Source organism: Argentina silus, assembly GCF_951799395.1.
Source record: "Argentina silus genome assembly, chromosome: Y".
NCBI classification, from domain to species: domain Eukaryota; kingdom Metazoa; phylum Chordata; class Actinopteri; order Argentiniformes; family Argentinidae; genus Argentina; species Argentina silus.
Window position 1 is genome coordinate 39126478 of NC_139654.1, and position 20762 is coordinate 39147239.

Genomic DNA, 20762 nt, shown 5'->3' on the forward strand with positions numbered 1-20762 from the left:
GGACTGTAGCTAATTCATACAGTAGCAGTGTGATTGACTGTAGCTAGTTTATACAGTAGCAGTGTGATTGACTGTAGCTAGTTCATACGGTAGCATTGTGATTGACTGTAGCTAGTTCATATAGTGTAGCATTGGGACAGTAGCTAGTTTATAAAGTAGCAGTGTGATTGACTGTAGCTAGTTTATACAGTAGCAGTGTGATTGACTGCAGCTAGTTAATATATTGTATCATTGGGACTGTAGCTAGTTCATACAGTAGCAGTGTGATTGACTGGAGTTAGTTCATACAGTAGCAGTGTGATTGACTGTCGCTAGTTTATACTGTAGCAGTGTGATTGACTGTAGCTAGTTCATACAGTAGCAGTGTGATTGACTGTAGCTAGTTCATACAGTAGCATTGGGACTGTAGCTAATTCATACAGTAGCAGTGTGATTGACTGTAGCTAGTTCATACAGTAGCAGTGTGATTGACTGTAGCTAGTTCATACAGTAGCAGTGTGATTGACTGTAGCTAGTTTATTCAGTAGAAGTGTGATTGACTGTGGCTAGTTCATACAGTAGCAGTGTGGTTGACTGTAGCTAGTTCATACAGTAGCAGTGTGGTTGACTGTAGCTAGTTCATACAGTAGCAGTGTGATTGACTGTAGCTAGTTCATACAGTAGCAGTGTGATTGACTGTAGCTAGTTCATACAGTAGCATTGGGACTGTAGCTAATTCATACAGTAGCAGTGTGATTGACTGTAGCTAGTTCATACAGTAGCAGTGTGATTGACTGTAGCTAGTTCATACAGTAGAAGTGTGATTGACTGTAGCTAGTTCATACAGTAGCAGTGTGGTTGACTATAGCTAGTCCATATAGTAACATTGTGATTGACTGTAGCTAGTTAATATAGTGTATCATTGGGACTGTAGCTAGTTCATACAATAGCAGTGTGATTGACTGTAGCTAGTTTATACAGTAGCAGTGTGATTGACTTTAGCTAGTTCATATAGTAGCAGTGTGATTGACTGTAGCTAGTTCATACAGCAGAAGTGTGACTGACTGTAGCTAGTTTATACAGTAGCAGTGTGATTGACTGTAGCTAGTTTATTCAGTAGAAGTGTGATTGACTGTAGCTAGTTCATACAGTAGCAGTGTGGTTGACTGTAGCTAGTTCATACAGTAGCAGTGTGGTTGACTGTAGCTAGTTCATACAGTAGCAGTGTGATTGACTGTAGCTAGTTCATACAGTAGCATTGGGACTGTAGCTAATTCATACAGTAGCAGTGTGATTGACTGTAGCTAGTTCATACAGTAGCAGTGTGATTGACTGTAGCTAGTTCATACAGTAGCAGTGTGATTGACTGTAGCTAATTCATACAGTAGCAGTGTGATTGACTGTCGCTAGTTCATAAAGTAACATTGTGATTGACTGTAGCTAGTTCATACAGTAGAAGTGTGATTGACTGTAGCTAGTTCATACAGTAGCAGTGTGGTTGACTATAGCTAGTCCATATAGTAACATTGTGATTGACTGTAGCGAGTTAATATAGTGTATCATTGGGACTGTAGCTAGTTCATACAATAGCAGTGTGATTGACTGTAGCTAGTTTATACAGTAGCAGTGTGATTGACTTTAGCTAGTTCATATAGTAGCAGTGTGATTGACTGTAGCTAGTTCATACAGCAGAAGTGTGATTGACTGTAGCTAGTTTATACAGTAGCAGTGTGATTGACTGTAGCTAGTTCATACGGTAGCATTGTGATTGACTGTAGCTAGTTCATATAGTGTAGCATTGGGACAGTAGCTAGTTTATAAAGTAGCAGTGTGATTGACTGTAGCTAGTTTATACAGTAGCAGTGTGATTGACTGCAGCTAGTTAATATATTGTATCATTGGGACTGTAGCTAGTTCATACAGTAGCAGTGTGATTGACTGGAGTTAGTTTATACAGTAGCAGTGTGATTGACTGTCGCTAGTTTATACTGTAGCAGTGTGATTGACTGTAGCTAGTTCATACAGTAGCAGTGTGATTGACAGTAGCTAGTTAATATAGTGTATCATTGGGACAGTAGCTAGTTCATACAGTAGCAGTGTGATTGACTGTAGCTTGTTCATACAGTAGTCATATGATTGTAGACAGTTCTAGCAACAGTCAGTCACACTTCTACTGTATGAACTAGCTACTGTCGCTAGTTCATATAATGTATCATTGGGACTGTAGCTAGTTCATACAGTAGCAGTGTGATTGACTATAGCTAGTCCATATAGTAACATTGTGATTGACTGTAGCTAGTTAATATAGTGTATCATTGGGACTGTAGCTAGTTCATACAATAGCAGTGTGATTGACTGTAGCTAGTTTATACAGTAGCAGTGTGATTGACTTTAGCTAGTTCATATAGTAGCAGTGTGATTGACTGTAGCTAGTTCATACAGCAGAAGTGTGACTGACTGTAGCTAGTTTATACAGTAGCAGTGTGATTGACTGTAGCTAGTTTATTCAGTAGAAGTGTGATTGACTGTAGCTAGTTCATACAGTAGCAGTGTGGTTGACTGTAGCTAGTTCATACAGTAGCAGTGTGGTTGACTGTAGCTAGTTCATACAGTAGCAGTGTGATTGACTGTAGCTAGTTCATACAGTAGCATTGGGACTGTAGCTAATTCATACAGTAGCAGTGTGATTGACTGTAGCTAGTTCATACAGTAGCAGTGTGATTGACTGTAGCTAGTTCATACAGTAGCAGTGTGATTGACTGTAGCTAATTCATACAGTAGCAGTGTGATTGACTGTCGCTAGTTCATAAAGTAACATTGTGATTGACTGTAGCTAGTTCATACAGTAGAAGTGTGATTGACTGTAGCTAGTTCATACAGTAGCAGTGTGGTTGACTATAGCTAGTCCATATAGTAACATTGTGATTGACTGTAGCGAGTTAATATAGTGTATCATTGGGACTGTAGCTAGTTCATACAATAGCAGTGTGATTGACTGTAGCTAGTTTATACAGTAGCAGTGTGATTGACTTTAGCTAGTTCATATAGTAGCAGTGTGATTGACTGTAGCTAGTTCATACAGCAGAAGTGTGATTGACTGTAGCTAGTTTATACAGTAGCAGTGTGATTGACTGTAGCTAGTTCATACGGTAGCATTGTGATTGACTGTAGCTAGTTCATATAGTGTAGCATTGGGACAGTAGCTAGTTTATAAAGTAGCAGTGTGATTGACTGTAGCTAGTTTATACAGTAGCAGTGTGATTGACTGCAGCTAGTTAATATATTGTATCATTGGGACTGTAGCTAGTTCATACAGTAGCAGTGTGATTGACTGTCGCTAGTTTATACTGTAGCAGTGTGATTGACTGTAGCTAGTTCATACAGTAGCAGTGTGATTGACAGTAGCTAGTTAATATAGTGTATCATTGGGACAGTAGCTAGTTCATACAGTAGCAGTGTGATTGACTGTAGCTTGATCATACAGTAGTCATATGATTGTAGACAGTTCTAGCAACAGTCAGTCACACTTCTACTGTATGAACTAGCTACTGTCGCTAGTTCATATAATGTATCATTGGGACTGTAGCTAGTTCATACAGTAGCAGTGTGATTGACTGTAGCTAGTTCATATAGTGTATCATTGGGACTATAGCTAGTTCATACAGTAGCAGTGTGATTGACTGTAGCTAATTCATACAGTAGCAGTGTGATTGACTGTAGCTAGTTCATACAGTAGCAGTGTGATTGACTGTCGCTAGTTCATAAAGTAGCAGTGTGATTGACTGTAGCTAGTTCATACAGTAACAGTGTGATTGACTGTAGCTAGTTCATACAGTAGAAGTGTGATTGACTGTAGCTAGTCCATATAGTAACATTGTGATTGACTGTAGTGAGTTAATATAGTGTATCATTGGGACTGTAGCTAGTTCATATAGTAGCAGTGTGATTGACTGTAGCTAGTTCATACAGCAGAAGTGTGATTGACTGTAGCTAGTTTATACAGTAGCAGTGTGATTGACTGTAGCTAGTTCATACGGTAGCATTGGGACTGTAGCTAATTCATACAGTAGCAGTGTGATTGACTGTAGCTAGTTCATACAGTAGCAGTGTGATTGACTGTAGCTAGTTCATACAGTAGCAGTGTGGTTGACTTTAGCTAGTTCATACAGTAGCAGTGTGATTGACTGTAGCTAGTTCATACAGTAGCATTGGGACTGTAGCTAATTCATACAGTAGCAGTGTGATTGACTGTAGCTAGTTCATACAGTAGCAGTGTGATTGACTGTAGCTAGTTCATACAGTAGCAGTGTGATTGACTGTAGCTAATTCATACAGTAGCAGTGTGATTGACTGTCGCTAGTTCATAAAGTAACATTGTGATTGACTGTAGCTAGTTCATACAGTAGAAGTGTGATTGACTGTAGCTAGTTCATACAGTAGCAGTGTGGTTGACTATAGCTAGTCCATATAGTAACATTGTGATTGACTGTAGCGAGTTAATATAGTGTATCATTGGGACTGTAGCTAGTTCATACAATAGCAGTGTGATTGACTGTAGCTAGTTTATACAGTAGCAGTGTGATTGACTTTAGCTAGTTCATATAGTAGCAGTGTGATTGACTGTAGCTAGTTCATACAGCAGAAGTGTGATTGACTGTAGCTAGTTTATACAGTAGCAGTGTGATTGACTGTAGCTAGTTCATACGGTAGCATTGTGATTGACTGTAGCTAGTTCATATAGTGTAGCATTGGGACAGTAGCTAGTTTATAAAGTAGCAGTGTGATTGACTGTAGCTAGTTTATACAGTAGCAGTGTGATTGACTGCAGCTAGTTAATATATTGTATCATTGGGACTGTAGCTAGTTCATACAGTAGCAGTGTGATTGACTGTCGCTAGTTTATACTGTAGCAGTGTGATTGACTGTAGCTAGTTCATACAGTAGCAGTGTGATTGACAGTAGCTAGTTAATATAGTGTATCATTGGGACAGTAGCTAGTTCATACAGTAGCAGTGTGATTGACTGTAGCTTGTTCATACAGTAGTCATATGATTGTAGACAGTTCTAGCAACAGTCAGTCACACTTCTACTGTATGAACTAGCTACTGTCGCTAGTTCATATAATGTATCATTGGGACTGTAGCTAGTTCATACAGTAGCAGTGTGATTGACTGTAGCTAGTTCATATAGTGTATCATTGGGACTATAGCTAGTTCATACAGTAGCAGTGTGATTGACTGTAGCTAATTCATACAGTAGCAGTGTGATTGACTGTAGCTAGTTCATACAGTAGCAGTGTGATTGACTGTCGCTAGTTCATAAAGTAGCAGTGTGATTGACTGTAGCTAGTTCATACAGTAACAGTGTGATTGACTGTAGCTAGTTCATACAGTAGAAGTGTGATTGACTGTAGCTAGTCCATATAGTAACATTGTGATTGACTGTAGTGAGTTAATATAGTGTATCATTGGGACTGTAGCTAGTTCATATAGTAGCAGTGTGATTGACTGTAGCTAGTTCATACAGCAGAAGTGTGATTGACTGTAGCTAGTTTATACAGTAGCAGTGTGATTGACTGTAGCTAGTTCATACGGTAGCATTGGGACTGTAGCTAATTCATACAGTAGCAGTGTGATTGACTGTAGCTAGTTCATACAGTAGCAGTGTGATTGACTGTAGCTAGTTTATACAGTAGAAGTGTGATTGACTGTAGCTAGTTCATACAGTAGCAGTGTGGTTGACTGTAGCTAGTTCATACAGTAGCAGTGTGGTTGACTGTAGCTAGTCCATATAGTAACATTGTGATTGACTGTTGCTAGTTAATATAGTGTATCATTGGGACAGTAGCTAGTTCATACAGTTGCAGTTCGATTGACTGTAGCTAGTTCATACAGTAGTCATATGATTGTAGACAGTTCTAGCAACAGTCAGTCACACTGCTACTGTATGAACTAGCTACTGTCGCTAGTTCATATAATGTATCATTGGGACTGTAGCTAGTTCATACAGTAGCAGTGTGATTGACTGTAGCTAGTTCATATAGTGTATCATTGGGACTATAGCTAGTTCATACACTAGAAGTGTGATTGACTGTAGCTAATTCATACAGTAGCAGTGTGGTTGACTGTAGCTAGTTCATATAGTAGCAGTGTGATTGACTGTAGCTAGTTCATACAGCAGAAGTGTGATTGACTGTAGCTAGTTTATACAGTAGCAGTGTGATTGACTGTAGCTAGTTCATACGGTAGCATTGTGTTTGACTGTAGCTAGTTCATATAGTGTAGCATTGGGACAGTAGCTAGTTTATAAAGTAGCAGTGTGATTGACTGCAGCTTGTTAATATATTGTATCATTGGGACTGTAGCTAGTTCATACAGTAGCAGTGTGATTGACTGGAGTTAGTTTATACAGTAGCAGTGTGATTGACTGTCGCGAGTTTATACTGTAGCAATGTGATTGACTGTAGCTAGTTCATACAGTAGCATTGGGACTGTAGCTAATTCATACAGTAGCAGTGTGATTGACTGTAGCTAGTTCATACAGTAGCAGTGTGATTGACTGTAGCTAGTTCATACAGTAGCAGTGTGGTTGACTGTAGCTAGTTCATACAGTAGCAGTGTGGTTGACTGTAGCTAGTCCATATAGTAACATTGTGATTGACTGTAGCTAGTTAATATAGTGTATCATTGGGACAGTAGCTAGTTCATACAGTAGCAGTGTGATTGACTGTAGCTTGTTCATACAGTAGTCATATGATTGTAGACAGTTCTAGCAACAGTCAGTCACACTGCTACTGTATGAACTAGCTACTGTTGCTAGTTCATATAATGTATCATTGGGACTGTAGCTAGTTCATACAGTAGCAGTGTGATTGACTGTAGCTAGTTCATATAGTGTATCATTGGGACTATAGCTAGTTCATACAGTAGCAGTGTGATTGACTGTAGCTAATTCATACAGTAGCAGTGTGGTTGACTGTAGCTAGTTCATACAGTAGCAGTGTGGTTGACTGTAGCTAGTCCATATAGTAACATTGTGATTGACTTTAGCGAGTTAATATAGTGTATCATTGGTACTGTAGCTAGTTCATACAGTAGCAGTGTGATTGACTGTAGCTAGTTAATATAGTGTATCATTGGTACTGTAGCTAGTTCATACAGTAGCAGTGTGATTGACTGTAGCTAGTTCATACAGTAGTCATATGATTGTAGACAGTTCTAGCAACAGTCAGTCACACTGCTACTGTATGAACTAGCTACTGTCGCTAGTTCATATAATGTATCATTGGGACTGTAGCTAGTTCATACAGTAGCAGTGTGATTGACTGTAGCTAGTTCATACAGTAGCATTGGGACTGTAGCTAATTCATACAGTAGCAGTGTGATTGACTGTAGCTAGTTCATACAGTAGCAGTGTGATTGACTGTAGCTAGTTCATACAGTAGCAGTGTGATTGATTGTAGCTAGTTTATACAGTAGAAGTGTGGTTGACTGTAGCTAGTTCATACAGTAGCAGTGTGGTTGACTGTAGCTAGTCCATATAGTAACATTGTGATTGACTGTAGCTAGTTAATATAGTGTATCATTGGGACAGTAGCTAGTTCATACAGTAGCAGTGTGATTGACTGTAGCTTGTTCATACAGTAGTCATATGATTGTACACAGTTCTAGCAACAGTCACACTGCTACTGTATGAACTAGCTACTGTCGCTAGTTCATATAATGTATCATTGGGACTGTAGCTAGTTCATACAGTAGCAGTGTGATTGACTGTAGCTAGTTCATATAATGTATCATTGGGACTATAGCTAGTTCATACAGTAGCAGTGTGATTGACTGTAGCTAATTCATACAGTAGCAGTGTGGTTGATTGTAGCTAGTTCATACAGTAGCAGTGTGATTGACTGTAGCTAGTCCATATAGTAACATTGTGATTGACTTTAGCGAGTTAATATAGTGTATCATTGGGACTGTAGCTAGTTCATACACTAGAAGTGTGGTTGACTGTAGCTAGTTCATATAGTAACATTGTGATTGACTGTAGCTAGTTAATATAGTGTATCATTGGGACTGTAGCTAGTTCATACAGTAGCAGTGTGATTGACTGTAGCTAGTTCATACAGTAGCAGTGTGATTGACTGTAGCTAGTTCATATGGTGTATCATTGGGACTGTAGCTAGATTGACTGTAGCTAGTTTATACAGTAGCAGTGTGATTGACTGTAGCTAGTTTATACAGTAGCAGTGTGATTGACTGTAGCTAGTTCATATAGTGAACATAAGACTAGAATTCATGGTTTATTCAGACACTTTTATTCACAAGTAATAAAAGTAAACACGTTTGCAAAGGGGTTTTTCGTTGTCCTTTCAGACCGCCATTTATACTTTCAAATCTAGGTTACCTCCCTCATATACAAATCACTTATATCACCAATATCATTCGTCTCCTACATCGCGTCGCGGCCTGGTTTCCCCTCCTATTATAATTATAAACATCTCCACTACTCTCCCTTCACAAATCAATCACTGGCCATCCTGCTCTTAATTCTCTCTCTGCCTTTCCTTTGTGGAATTAGGAATCTTTATTTTCTATGGAAATTGACCATACTATCTTACACACAGCAACGTAATCCAGCATCACAACTCAAACACCCAATCTAACCAACTCTTATATACATACAGACACTCTCTCCTGTGTTATTCTCAGAGTTCATCATCAGTCTGATTTGATCATCTAATCATTCATCTGGATTGTCAGAGGCTTTTCCATCAAAACAACTAAAAAAACATGTAAGCTTCTATTTTTTGTCACTCTATTGCAGTCTATTTTACTATCAGATGCATATATATATATATAGTAAAAAATAATATAACTACACACAACACACTACACCCTACACACTACACCCTACACACTAGACACTGGGAGAGGTAACATCTGTACATCCAACATCTCAGTGAAAACACACTACTATCCAACTGCATCATGTTCTGATCCGTTATCTTTGAGCCTTTGGTGTTCAGTGTGATCTCCCTGAGAATAGTTTACACAGGGTCACTGAACAGTCCACACACCTAAGCCAAAACCCTGGGTAGAGGGGCTCAGTGAATGTGGAGTGGAATGTGTGCAGGAGGGTCTGTGTGTCAGAGGAGACGCTGTAGAAGGACAGAGTGCCGGCCGGCCAGTCCAGATACACTCCTACTCTGTGGGAGCCAGAGGAGGGGACAGGTATGTCAGTGTTCTTCTCATTGTGCCAGGCGGAGTAACTGTTATCAGAGCAGTACAGACTCCAGGACTTGTCATTGAATCCCAACACACAGTCATAAACCCCTCCTCTCCTGCTGATTCCTTTATATGTCACTCCTATATATGCCTCTTCCCCACTCCACTCTACCTCCCAGTAACGGCGCCCAGTCAGACCCTCTCTACACAGCACCTGTGCATAGTAGTCAAATCTCTCTGGGTGATCAGGATACGGCTGCTCCTCTCTCCCCAGTGTCACCTTTCTGTTCTCCTCTGACAGAGAGAGGTCTCTGTGTGCTGTGTTTGGGTCCAGTGTGAGCTCACAGGCATCTGGGAGAAGAACAGAGGGAGGAAGGGAGGGAGGAAGAGAAAAAGAGAGAGGGAGAGAGAGAGAGAGAGAGAGGAGAGAGAGAGAGAGAGAGAGAGAGAGAGAGAGAGGGGAGAGAGAGAGAGAGAAAAAGAGAGGAGAGAGAGAAAGAGGAGGAAGAGAGAGGGGGACAGAGGAAGAGAAAGAGAGAAAGGGATGGAAGGAGAGAGAGAGAGGAGAGAGAGGGAGTGAGAGAGGGAGAAAGAGGGAGAGAGAGAGGAGGAAGAGAGAGGGGGACGGAGGAAGAGAAAGAGAGAGAGGGAAAGAGAGAGAGAGAAAGAGAGGGTGAGAGAGAGAGAGAGGGGAGAGAGGGGGACAGAGGAAGAGAAAGAGAGAGAGGGATGGAGAGAGAGAGAGAGAGGGAGGAGAGAGAGGGAGAGAGAGAGGGAGAAAGAGGGAGAGAGAGAGGAGGAAGAGAGAGGGGGACGGAGGAAGAGAAAGAGAGAGAGGGAAAGAGAGAGAGAGAGAAAGAGAGGGTGAGAGAGAGAGAGAGGGGAGAGAGGGGGACAGAGGAAGAGAAAGAGAGAGAGGGATGGAGAGAGAGAGAGAGAGGGAGGAGAGAGAGGGAGAGAGAGAGGGAGAGAGAGGAGAGAGAGAGAGAGAGAGAGGAGGAAGAGAGAGTGGGACGGAGAAAGAGAGAGAGGCAAAGAGAGAGAGGGAGAGAGAGAGAGAGGGGAGAGAGGGGGACAGAGGAAGAGAAAGAGAGAGAGGGATGGAGAGAGAGAGAGAGAGAGAGGAGAGAGAAAGAGGGAGAGAGAGAGAGTGGGAGAGAGAGGAGAGAAGAGTCAGAGAGAGAGAGAGAGGGGAGAGAGAAAAAGAGAGGGAGAGACAGAGAGAAGGAACAGAGAGGGGGACGGAGGAATAGAGAGAGGGATGGAGGGAGAGAGAGAGAGAGAGAGGGGAGAGGGGGGAGAGAGTGGGACAGAGGAAGAGAGAGAGGGATGGAGGGAGAGAGAGAGAGAGAGAGAGAGAGAGAGGGGAGAGAGGAGAGGGGGGAGAGAGTGGGACGGAGGAAGAGAAAGAGAGAGAGGGAGAGAGAGAGAGGGGAGAGAAAGAGAGAGGGAGAGAGAGAGGGGAGAGAAAGAGAGAGAGAGGAGGAAGAGAAAGAGAGGGAGGGAGGGAGAGAGAGAGAGTGGAGAGAGAGAGAGAGTGAGAAGAAAGAGAGAGAGAGAGAGGGGATGGGGGAAGAGAAAGAGAGAGAGGGATGGAGGGAGAGAGAGAGAGGGAGAGAGAGAGAGGAGAAAGAAAGAGAGAGGGAGAGAGAGAGAGAAAGGAGGAAGAGAGAGGGGGACAGAGGAAGATCAAAAGAGAGAGGGATGGAGGGAGAGAGAGAGAGAGGGAGAGAAAGAGGGAGAGAGAGAGAGGGGCAGAGAGAGGGAGAGAGAGAGAGGGTGGGAGAGTCAGATATGTCGGCTGTCTTTGATGAGTCTCTCCCTCTCCTCGAGATCTCTAGTTGTGTCTCAGGGTTTGTGGAGAGGATCAATGGAGGGAGGGAGGGAGGGAGGGAGAGGAGGGAGGAACGGAGAGAGGGAGGGAGGGAGAGATAAAGAGAGAGAGTGACTGTCAGCTACTTCAGGAGAAACACACTCACATTGGAAGAACTGGGCTCTGGTCCTGGGCTCTGGTGGCAGGAAAACATCCACTCCATTCACTACAGGCGGGAGGGAGGGAGGGAGAAAGGGAGGGAGGAAGGGAGGAGAGGGAGGGAGGGGGAGAGAGGGGAGGTAGGGGTAGAGGGAGGGAGAAAGGGAGGGAGGGGGAGATAGGGAGGGAGGGAAAGAGGGAGAGAGAAAAGGAGGGAGGGAGAGGAGGGAGGGATAGAGAGAGGAGGGAGGGAGGGAGAGAGAGAGAGGGAGGGAGGGAGGGAGAGGAGGGAGGGAGGGAGGTAGGTAGAGTAGCAGAGAGGTAGGAAGGGAGAGAGAGGCACGGAGGGAGAGCAAGAGGAGGGAGGGAGGGAGGAAAGGGAGGGAGGGAGAGAGCGAGTGAAGGAGGGTGAGAGGTAGGGAGAGAGGGAGAGAGGGTGGGAGGTAGAGGGAGAGGGGGGTAGGGAGGGAGAGAGAGAAAAAGACAGAGAAAGAGGGAAAGAGAGAGAGAGAGAGATTGGATGGGGAGAAGAGGTAGATAGGGAGGGAGAGAGAGAGGGAGGGAGGGAGGGAGGGAGGTAGGGAGGGAGGGAGAGAGGGAGGGAGAGAGAGAGAGACATGTATCAGTCAAGGGTTGTAAACATGGACAGGTCCCACATTGTTCTGATGGGGGGAAAAGAGAAGGCCTCACTTTGCAGGTTAACCCTTTGGGGACCAGGGGTATTTTATTGATTTTTACATACATTTTTTCTTTCTCAATTTGAAGGCACTTCCATACAAAATACTACCCAAGTGTTTCATATCAATATTTTCAGTACAAACTCAGCTTTCTTGATTGTATCTTGATGTTTACCCCAAAAGCACTGTGTGAAGAGGTAAGTAGGCCTAAACCTGAATATTTCGAATCCGTTTTTCAGAAATGTTTCAAATCCCACGTGAAAACATATCTTTACCCATGTGGATGAATTGTTTTGGTGCTTGAAATTCATCTATGAAGTCCTGAGCTACACAGAAATGGTATACAATATGAATAAAATACTAGACAGAATATAAAAAAGGACTTCTAATGGATCCTTGTAAACACATCCTCTCTGCTTTCTGTCTCTGTCACTGTCACTGAAATGTTTGTCAGTACCGACAATGCCGACAACACGTGTAGCGAAGAAGATGGACGTGCGAATCGACCAATCACCGACGGTAAAAGGCAGTGTCTGAGCGACTCAAGCTAGTCTGCTACCAAATTCACCAATTACGCAGGGAGGGCGTGTACCAAGCTGTTCTGAGGCTCATAGCTCTGTCTGTGAGTGAGAGGGCATGTCACAGGAGGGCGGAATCGAAAGCTGAGAGTCTACCGATATTTAAACCATGTTTATACGCCGAATTATCACGGAGATATTGATCAAAACATTTTGGAAACCCCTGAAAACGCGGCCGCACGTCAGTAGGGTTAGGGTTAGGGTTACGGGTTGGGGTTGGGGTTAGGATTAGGGGTTAGGGTCTGTTGTTGGTTGGATGTTTTCATTGACGGTTTAGTATTTGGGTTTGGGGTATGGGTTAGGGGTTAGGGTCTGTTGATGGTTGGATGTTTTCATTGACGGTTTAGTATTTAGGTTAGGGGTCAGGGTTAGGGGCTAGGTTCTGTTGTTGGTTGGATGTTTTCCTTGACGGTTTAGTATTTGGGTTAGGGTTAGGGTCTGTGGTTGGTTGGATGTTTTCATTGATGGTTTAGTAATTGGGTTAGGGGTCAGGGTTAGGGGTTAAGGTCTGTTGTTGGTTGGATGTTTTCATTGAGGGTTTAGTATTTGGGTTAGGGGTCAGGGTTAGGGTCTGTTGTTGGTTGGATGTTTTCATTGACGGTATAGTATTTGGGTTAGGGGTCAGGGTTAGGGTCTGTTGTTGGTTGGATGTTTTCATTGAGGGTTTAGTATTTGGGTTAGGGGTCAGGGTTAGGGGTTAAGGTCTGTTGTTGGTTGGATGTTTTCATTGAGGGTTTAGTATTTGGGTTAGGGGTCAGGGTTAGGGTCTGTTGTTGGTTGGATGTTTTCATTGACGGTTTAGTATTTGGGTTAGGGGTTAGGGTCTGTTGTTGGTTGGATGTTTTCATTGATGGTTTAGTAATTGGGTTAGGGGTCAGGGTTAGGGGTTAAGGTCTGTTGTTGGTTGGATGTTTTCATTGAGCGTTTAGTATTTGGGTTAGGGGTCAGGGTTAGGGTCTGTTGTTGGTTGGATGTTTCCATTGACGGTTTAGTATTTGGGTTAGGGTTAGGGGTTAGGGGTTAGAGAACTCTTGTAAAGAACATGGCAGTCTTGAGTCACAAAAAAACATGGTAAAGGAATGGCGAAATCAGGCTAGAATTAAGGTCTTAGAATGGCTTTTACAAAGTCGTGACTTAAACCCCATTGAGAACATGGAGTGGAATGTGCTGAATTTAGTTGAACTGCACCGATTCTGTCAAGAGGAGTGGTCAAAGATTCAACCAGAAGCTTGCCAGAAGCTTGTGGATGGCTACCAAAAGCGTCTAATTGAGGTGAAAATGGCCAAGGGACATTTCATCAAATATTAGCATTGCTGTATGTATATTTTTGACCCAGCACATTTTGTCACATTTTCAGAAGACCCATAATAAATTCATAAAAGAACCAAACTTCATGAATGTTTTTGTGTCAAAGAAGTATGTACTCCAATCAATCCATCACAGAAAAATAAGAGTTGTAGAAATGATTGGAAACTCAAGACTGCCATGACATACATGTTCTTTACAAGTGCATGTAAACTTCTGACCACAACTGTAACTGGTCTGAAGTTGAGGAGATGAAAGTTGAGCAGGTAGAGTTTGTAACCCACCTGTAGTTGAGATGTTGGGTTAGGGTTAAGGTTTAACCTTAACCCTAACCCTAACCCTAACCCTAACCCACCTGTAGTTGAGATGTTGGGCCATTCTCCCTTAAGGAGGTCCTCTAGTTTGTCTCTCAGCTCAGACACAGCCTCACTCACACCTCCAAACAACTGAAGAGGACCCTCAATGATGCTGGGGAAGTCTGAACATACACTGGGACTGGAGAGAGACTGATAACTCTGGAGAGAGAGAGACAGAGAGAGAGGCAGAGAGAGACAGAGAGAGAGAGAAACAGAGACAGAGAGAGAAAGAGAAGGAGAGAGAGAGAACAGAGGATGAATGAATAACTGAACAGTAATCTTGTTTCAGTATTGCAGATGGAGGGTCAGTGTGGTTACCTGGAGGAAATGGATGGGATCCTCTGTGTGTGAAAGCTGCTCCAGCTCAGCGTCTCTCCTCCTCAGCTCAGCTATCTCCTGCTCCAGTTTCTCCACCAGTCCTTCAGCCTGTCAGTCACACTGCCACCGTATGAACTAGCTACAGTCGCTAGTTAATATATTGTATCATTGGGACTGTAGCTAGTTCATACAGTAGCAGTGTGATTGACTGTAGCTAGTTCATATAGTAGCATTGTGATTGACTGTAGCTAGTTCATATAGTAGCATTGTGATTGACTGTAGCTAGTTCATACAGTAGCATTGTGATTGACTGTAGCTAGTTCATACAGTAGCATTGTGATTGACTGTAGCTAGTTCATACAGTAGCAGTGTGATTGACTGTGATTGCTAGTTCAACTTGAACATAAAAAATGCCAAAGACTAGAGCTGATGCTTTATTCAGAGACTTTTATTCACAAGTTATAAAAGTAAACACGTTTGCAAAGGGGTTTTTCGTTGTCCTTTCAGACCGCCATTTATATTTTCAAATCTAGGTTACCTCCCTCATATACAAATCACTTATATCACCAATATCATTCTTCTCCTACATCGCGTCGCGGCCTGGTTTCCCCTCCTATTATAATTATAAACATCTCCACTATTCTCCCTTCACAAATCAATCACTGGCCATCCTGCTCTTAATTCTCTCTCTGCCTTTCCTTTGTGGAATTAGGAATCTTTATTTTTTATGGAAATTGACCATACTATCTTACACACAGCAACGTAATCCAGCATCACAACTCAATCACCCAATCTAACCAACTCTTATATACATACAGACACTCTCTCCTGTGTTATTCTCAGAGTTCATCATCAGTCTGATTTGATCATCTAATCATTCATCTGGATTGTCAGATGCATTTCCATCAAAAAAACTAAACAACATGTAAGCTTCTATTTTTTGTCACTCTATTGCAGTCTATTTTACTATCAGATGCATTTTATTTAATATATATGTGACATGTGACATAATATATATGACATTTAATATATATGTGACATAATATATATAGTGTGTAGGATTGTTGTGTGTAGTTATATTATGTTTTACTATATATATATATATATATATAGTAAAACATAATATAACTACACACAACAATCCTACACACTACACACTACACCCTACACACTAGGAGAGGGAACATCTGTACATCCAACATCTCAGTGAAAACACACCACTATCCAGCTGCATCATGGTATGATCCGTCATCTTTGAGCCTTTGGTGTTCAGTGTGATCTCCCTGAGACTAGTTTACACAGGGTCACTGAACAGCCATACCCAACCAAAAACCCTGGGTAGAGGGGCTCAGTGAATGTGGAGTGGAATGTGTGCAGGAGGGTCCGTGTGTCAGAGGAGACGCTGTAGAAGGACAGAGTGCCGGCCGGCCAGTCCAGATACACTCCTACTCTGTGGGAGCCAGAGGAGGGGACAGGTATGACAGTCTTCTTATTATTATTGTGCCAGGCGGAGTAACTGTCATCAGAGCAGATCAGACTCCAGGACTTGTCATTGTATCCCAACCCACAGTCATCACCCTCTCCTCTCCTGCTGATTCCTTTATATGTCACTCCTATATCAGCCTCTCTCCCACTACTCTCTACCTCCCAGTAACAGCGCCCAGTCAGACCCTCTCTACACAGCACCTGGTACCAGCCCTCAAATCTCTCTGGGTGATCAGGATACGGCTGCTCCTCTGTCCCCACTGTCACCTTTCTGTTCTCCTCAGACAGAGAGAGGTCTCTGTGTACTGTGTTTGGGTCCAGTGTGAGATCACAGGCATCTGATTGAGAGGGCAAAAATAATCATCAATACAATTGAATAACTTACAATATTCACAATGTGATCTTGTTATGGTAGCATTCTTTTTTTCACAAAATATGACTTGAATTAATTGAAAATGTTTTACAAGGGATACAACTAATTCACATTTACTAATATTTTAGATTTACATATGAATACAATACTGGTGCTATGTTTGAACTCTGCTGTACCCTGTTTCTTGAGTAATATCACAGTCCTGTTGTGTACAGCCTTGGTGACTTACATTTGATCAGCCCAGTTTTGAGCCTGCACTCTCCACCATGGTCCACACTATATCAACCACAGAAGAACCCACAATGGTTGAATGACACACTCACAATCATGTGGAAAATAGATACAGTGCATTAATCTCATTGATACGTCCAGCCACATATTCGGCCTTTACCTGAGTGTCTGTAGTTTACAGAGTGGATCTTTCTGTACAGCAGAGAGCAGCGCCAGTCCTGAGTCTCCTGGGTGATTGTAGCTGAGGTCCAGCTCTCTCAGGTGGGAGGGATTAGACCTCAGAGCTGAAGCCAGAGAAACACAGCCTTCCTCTGGGACTCCACAGCCTGACAACCTGGGGAAATAGTGTCACTCCATCTGATATCAAGAATCTGATTATTCCTCTCTAATGTACATGTGCAGCTTTAAATCCTCTTCATTTGCCAGTTGAAAGACCACATGTGAATGAGGAATACAAATAAATACATGCAGACAAACGATCACAGAGCGTGCAGACAGAGCAGCCCCCCCTCCCACCTCACACACACACACACACACCACACACACACACACACACACACACACACACACACACACACACACACACACACACACACACACACACACACAGACACACACATGCACACACTATAGTAATTGATTGGAAGATAATGTACATTGTCTGTCTCAATTATTGACCCTTTCAGTGCAAGTATCATTGATTCCATAGAATGATAATGTAACATACACTTAGGAATGATGTGTCTGACAACAAGAATAGTCTCAGACCTCACCTCAGTGTCTGTAGTTGACAGTGTGGACTCCCCAGTCCAGCAGAGAGCAGCTTCTCCCCCCCGTCACCTAGATCATTATTACTGAGGTCCAGCTCTCTCAGGTGGCAGGAGTCTGAGCTGAGAGCTGAGGCCAACGCTTCACAGTATCTCTTTGTGAGGTGACATCCATTCAGCCTGAATGAGGAATACAAATAAATACATGAAGCCAAACGATCACTGTGGGGCATTATGATAAGAATTCATGAGTGAGAGTTACAGTTGCGGGAGCAACAGGGGAGCAATTAACCATGGATACATTTGAAGTCACTGGATTTCTATGTCTGGTATAATGAATTTGCTTGCTATTGGGTTAGTGCAGTATTGTGGAGTCCCATGAGCTGATCTAAGGCCAGGTGGGTCAGGATTTGAATAGTGCAAACATATTCAGAGAGTGCAGACAGAGCAGCCCCCCCTGCCACCACACACACAGCTTCTGGTTGAATCTTTGACCACTCCTCTTGACAGAATCGGTGCAGTTCAACTAAATTCAGCACATTCCACTCCATGTTCTCAATGGGGTTTAAGTCACGACTTTGTGAAAGCCATTCTAAGACCTTAATTCTAGCCTGATTTCGCCATTCCTTTACCACGTTTTCTTGTGACTCAAGACTGCCATGTTCTTTACAAGAGTTCTCTAACCCCTAACCCCTAACCCTAACCCAAATACTAAACCGTCAATGGAAACATCCAACCAACAACAGACCCTAACCCTGACCCCTAACCCAAATACTAAACGCTCAATGAAAACATCCAACCAACAACAGACCTTAACCCCTAACCCTGACCCCTAACCCAATTACTAAACCATCAATGAAAACATCCAACCAACAACAGACCCTAACCCCTAACCCAAATACTAAACCGTCAATGAAAACATCCAACCAACAACAGACCCTAACCCTGACCCCTAACCCAAATACTAAACCCTCAATGAAAACATCCAACCAACAACAGACCTTAACCCCTAACCCTGACCCCTAACCCAAATACTAAACCGTCAATGAAAACATCCAACCAACAACAGACCCTAACCCTGACCCCTAACCCAAATACTAAACCCTCAATGAAAACATCCAACCAACAACAGACCTTAACCCCTAACCCTGACCCCTAACCCAAATACTAAACCGTCAATGAAAACATCCAACCAACAACAGACCCTAACCCTGACCCCTAACCCAAATACTAAACCCTCAATGAAAACATCCAACCAACAACAGACCTTAACCCCTAACCCTGACCCCTAACCCAATTACTAAACCATCAATGAAAACATCCAACCAACCACAGACCCTAACCCTAACCCAAATACTAAACCGTCAAGGAAAACATCCAACCAACAACAGAACCTAGCCCCTAACCCTGACCCCTAACCCAAATACTAAACCGTCAATGAAAACATCCAACCATCAACAGACCCTAACCCCTAACCCATACCCCAAACCCAAATACTAAACCGTCAATGAAAACATCCAACCAACAACAGACCCTAACCCCTAATCCTAACCCCAACCCCAACCCGTAACCCTAACCCTAACCCTACTGACGTGCGGCCGCGTTTTCAGGGGTTTCCAAAATGTTTTGATCAATATCTCCGTGATAATTCGGCGTATAAACATGGTTTAAATATCGGTAGACTCTCAGCTTTCGATTCCGCCCTCCTGTGACATGCCCTCTCACTCACAGACAGAGTTATGAGCCTCAGAACAGCTTGGTACACGCCCTCCCTGCGTAATTGGTGAATTTGGTAGCAGACTAGCTTGAGTCGCTCAGACACTGCCTTTTACCGTCGGTGATTGGTCGATTCGCACGTCCATCTTCTTCGCTACACGTGTTGTCGGCATTGTCGGTACTGACAAACATTTCAGTGACAGTGACAGAGACAGAAAGCAGAGAAGATGTGTTTACAAGGATCCATTAGAAGTCCTTTTTTATATTCTGTCTAGTATTTTATTCATATTGTATACCATTTCTGTGTAGCTCAGGACTTCATAGATGAATTTCAAGCACCAAAACAATTCATCCACATGGGTAAAGATATGTTTTCACGTGGGATTTGAAACATTTCTGAAAAACGGATTCGAAATATTCAGGTTTAGGCCTACTTACCTCTTCACACAGTGCTTTTGGGGTAAACATCAAGATACAATCAAGAAAGCTGAGTTTGTACTGAAAATATTGATATGAAACACTTGGGTAGTATTTTGTATGGAAGTGCCTTCAAATTGAGAAAGAAAAAATGTATGTAAAAATCAATAAAATACCCCTGGTCCCCAAAGGGTTAACCTGCAAAGTGAGGCCTTCTCTTTTCCCCCCATCAGAACAATGTGGGACCTGTCCATGTTTACAACCCTTGACTGATACATGTCTCTCTCTCTCTCCCTCCCTCTCTCCCTCCCTCCCTACCTCCCTCCCTCCCTCCCTCCCTCTCTCTCTCCCTCCCTATCTACCTCTTCTCCCCATCCAATCTCTCTCTCTCTCTCTTTCCCTCTTTCTCTGTCTTTTTCTCTCTCTCCCTCCCTACCCCCCTCTCCCTCTACCTCCCACCCTCTCTCCCTCTCTCCCTACCTCTCACCCTCCTTCACTCGCTCTCTCCCTCCCTCCCTTTCCTCCCTCCCTCCCTCCTCTTGCTCTCCCTCCGTGCCTCTCTCTCCCTTCCTACCTCTCTGCTACTCTACCTACCTCCCTCCCTCCCTCCTCTCCCTCCCTCCCTCCCTCTCTCTCTCTCCCTCCCTCCCTCCTCTCTCTATCCCTCCCTCCTCTCCCTCCCTCCTTTTCTCTCTCCCTCTTTCCCTCCCTCCCTATCTCCCCCTCCCTCCCTTTCTCCCTCCCTCTACCCCTACCTCCCCTCTCTCCCCCTCCCTCCCTCTCCTCCCTTCCTCCCTCCCTTTCTCCCTCCCTCCCTCCCGCCTGTAGTGAATGGAGTGGATGTTTTCCTGCCACCAGAGCCCAGGACCAGAGCCCAGTTCTTCCAATGTGAGTGTGTTTCTCCTGAAGTAGCTGACAGTCACTCTCTCTCTTTATCTCTCCCTCCCTCCCTCTCTCCGTTCCTCCCTCCTCTCCCTCCCTCCCTCCCTCCCTCCATTGATCCTCTCCACAAACCCTGAGACACAACTAGAGATCTCGAGGAGAGGGAGAGACTCATCAAAGACAGCCGACATATCTGACTCTCCCACCCTCTCTCTCTCTCCCTCTCTCTGCCCCTCTCTCTCTCTCCCTCTTTCTCTCCCTCTCTCTCTCTCTCCCTCCATCCCTCTCTCTTTTGATCTTCCTCTGTCCCCCTCTCTCTTCCTCCTTTCTCTCTCTCTCTCCCTCTCTCTTTCTTTCTCCTCTCTCTCTCTCCCTCTCTCTCTCTCCCTCCATCCCTCTCTCTCTTTCTCTTCCCCCATCCCCTCTCTCTCTCTCTCTTTCTTCTCACTCTCTCTCTCTCTCCACTCTCTCTCTCTCCCTCCCTC

The 20762-nt window shown here is 43.6% G+C and overlaps 1 protein-coding gene and 1 pseudogene across 2 annotated transcripts in view; one reads left to right on the forward strand and one right to left on the reverse strand.

The window, feature by feature from the left end:
• Positions 1–20762, forward strand: part of LOC310824113 (cytochrome P450 3A27-like) — a 453840-nt pseudogene that overhangs the window by 333458 nt on the left and 99620 nt on the right. The window lies entirely within an intron of this gene.
• LOC310823669 (E3 ubiquitin-protein ligase TRIM65-like) overlaps positions 15676–20762 on the reverse strand; it is a gene marked incomplete at both ends in the record, with an annotated part of 83090 nt that continues 78003 nt past the window's right edge. The window contains 4 exons of the mRNA XM_083696539.1: positions 15676–16229; positions 16494–16540; positions 16656–16829; positions 17269–17442. Coding sequence (XP_083552665.1) covers positions 15676–16229; positions 16494–16540; positions 16656–16829; positions 17269–17442 — 949 coding nt within the window. The remainder of the gene's footprint in view (positions 16230–16493; positions 16541–16655; positions 16830–17268; positions 17443–20762) is intronic.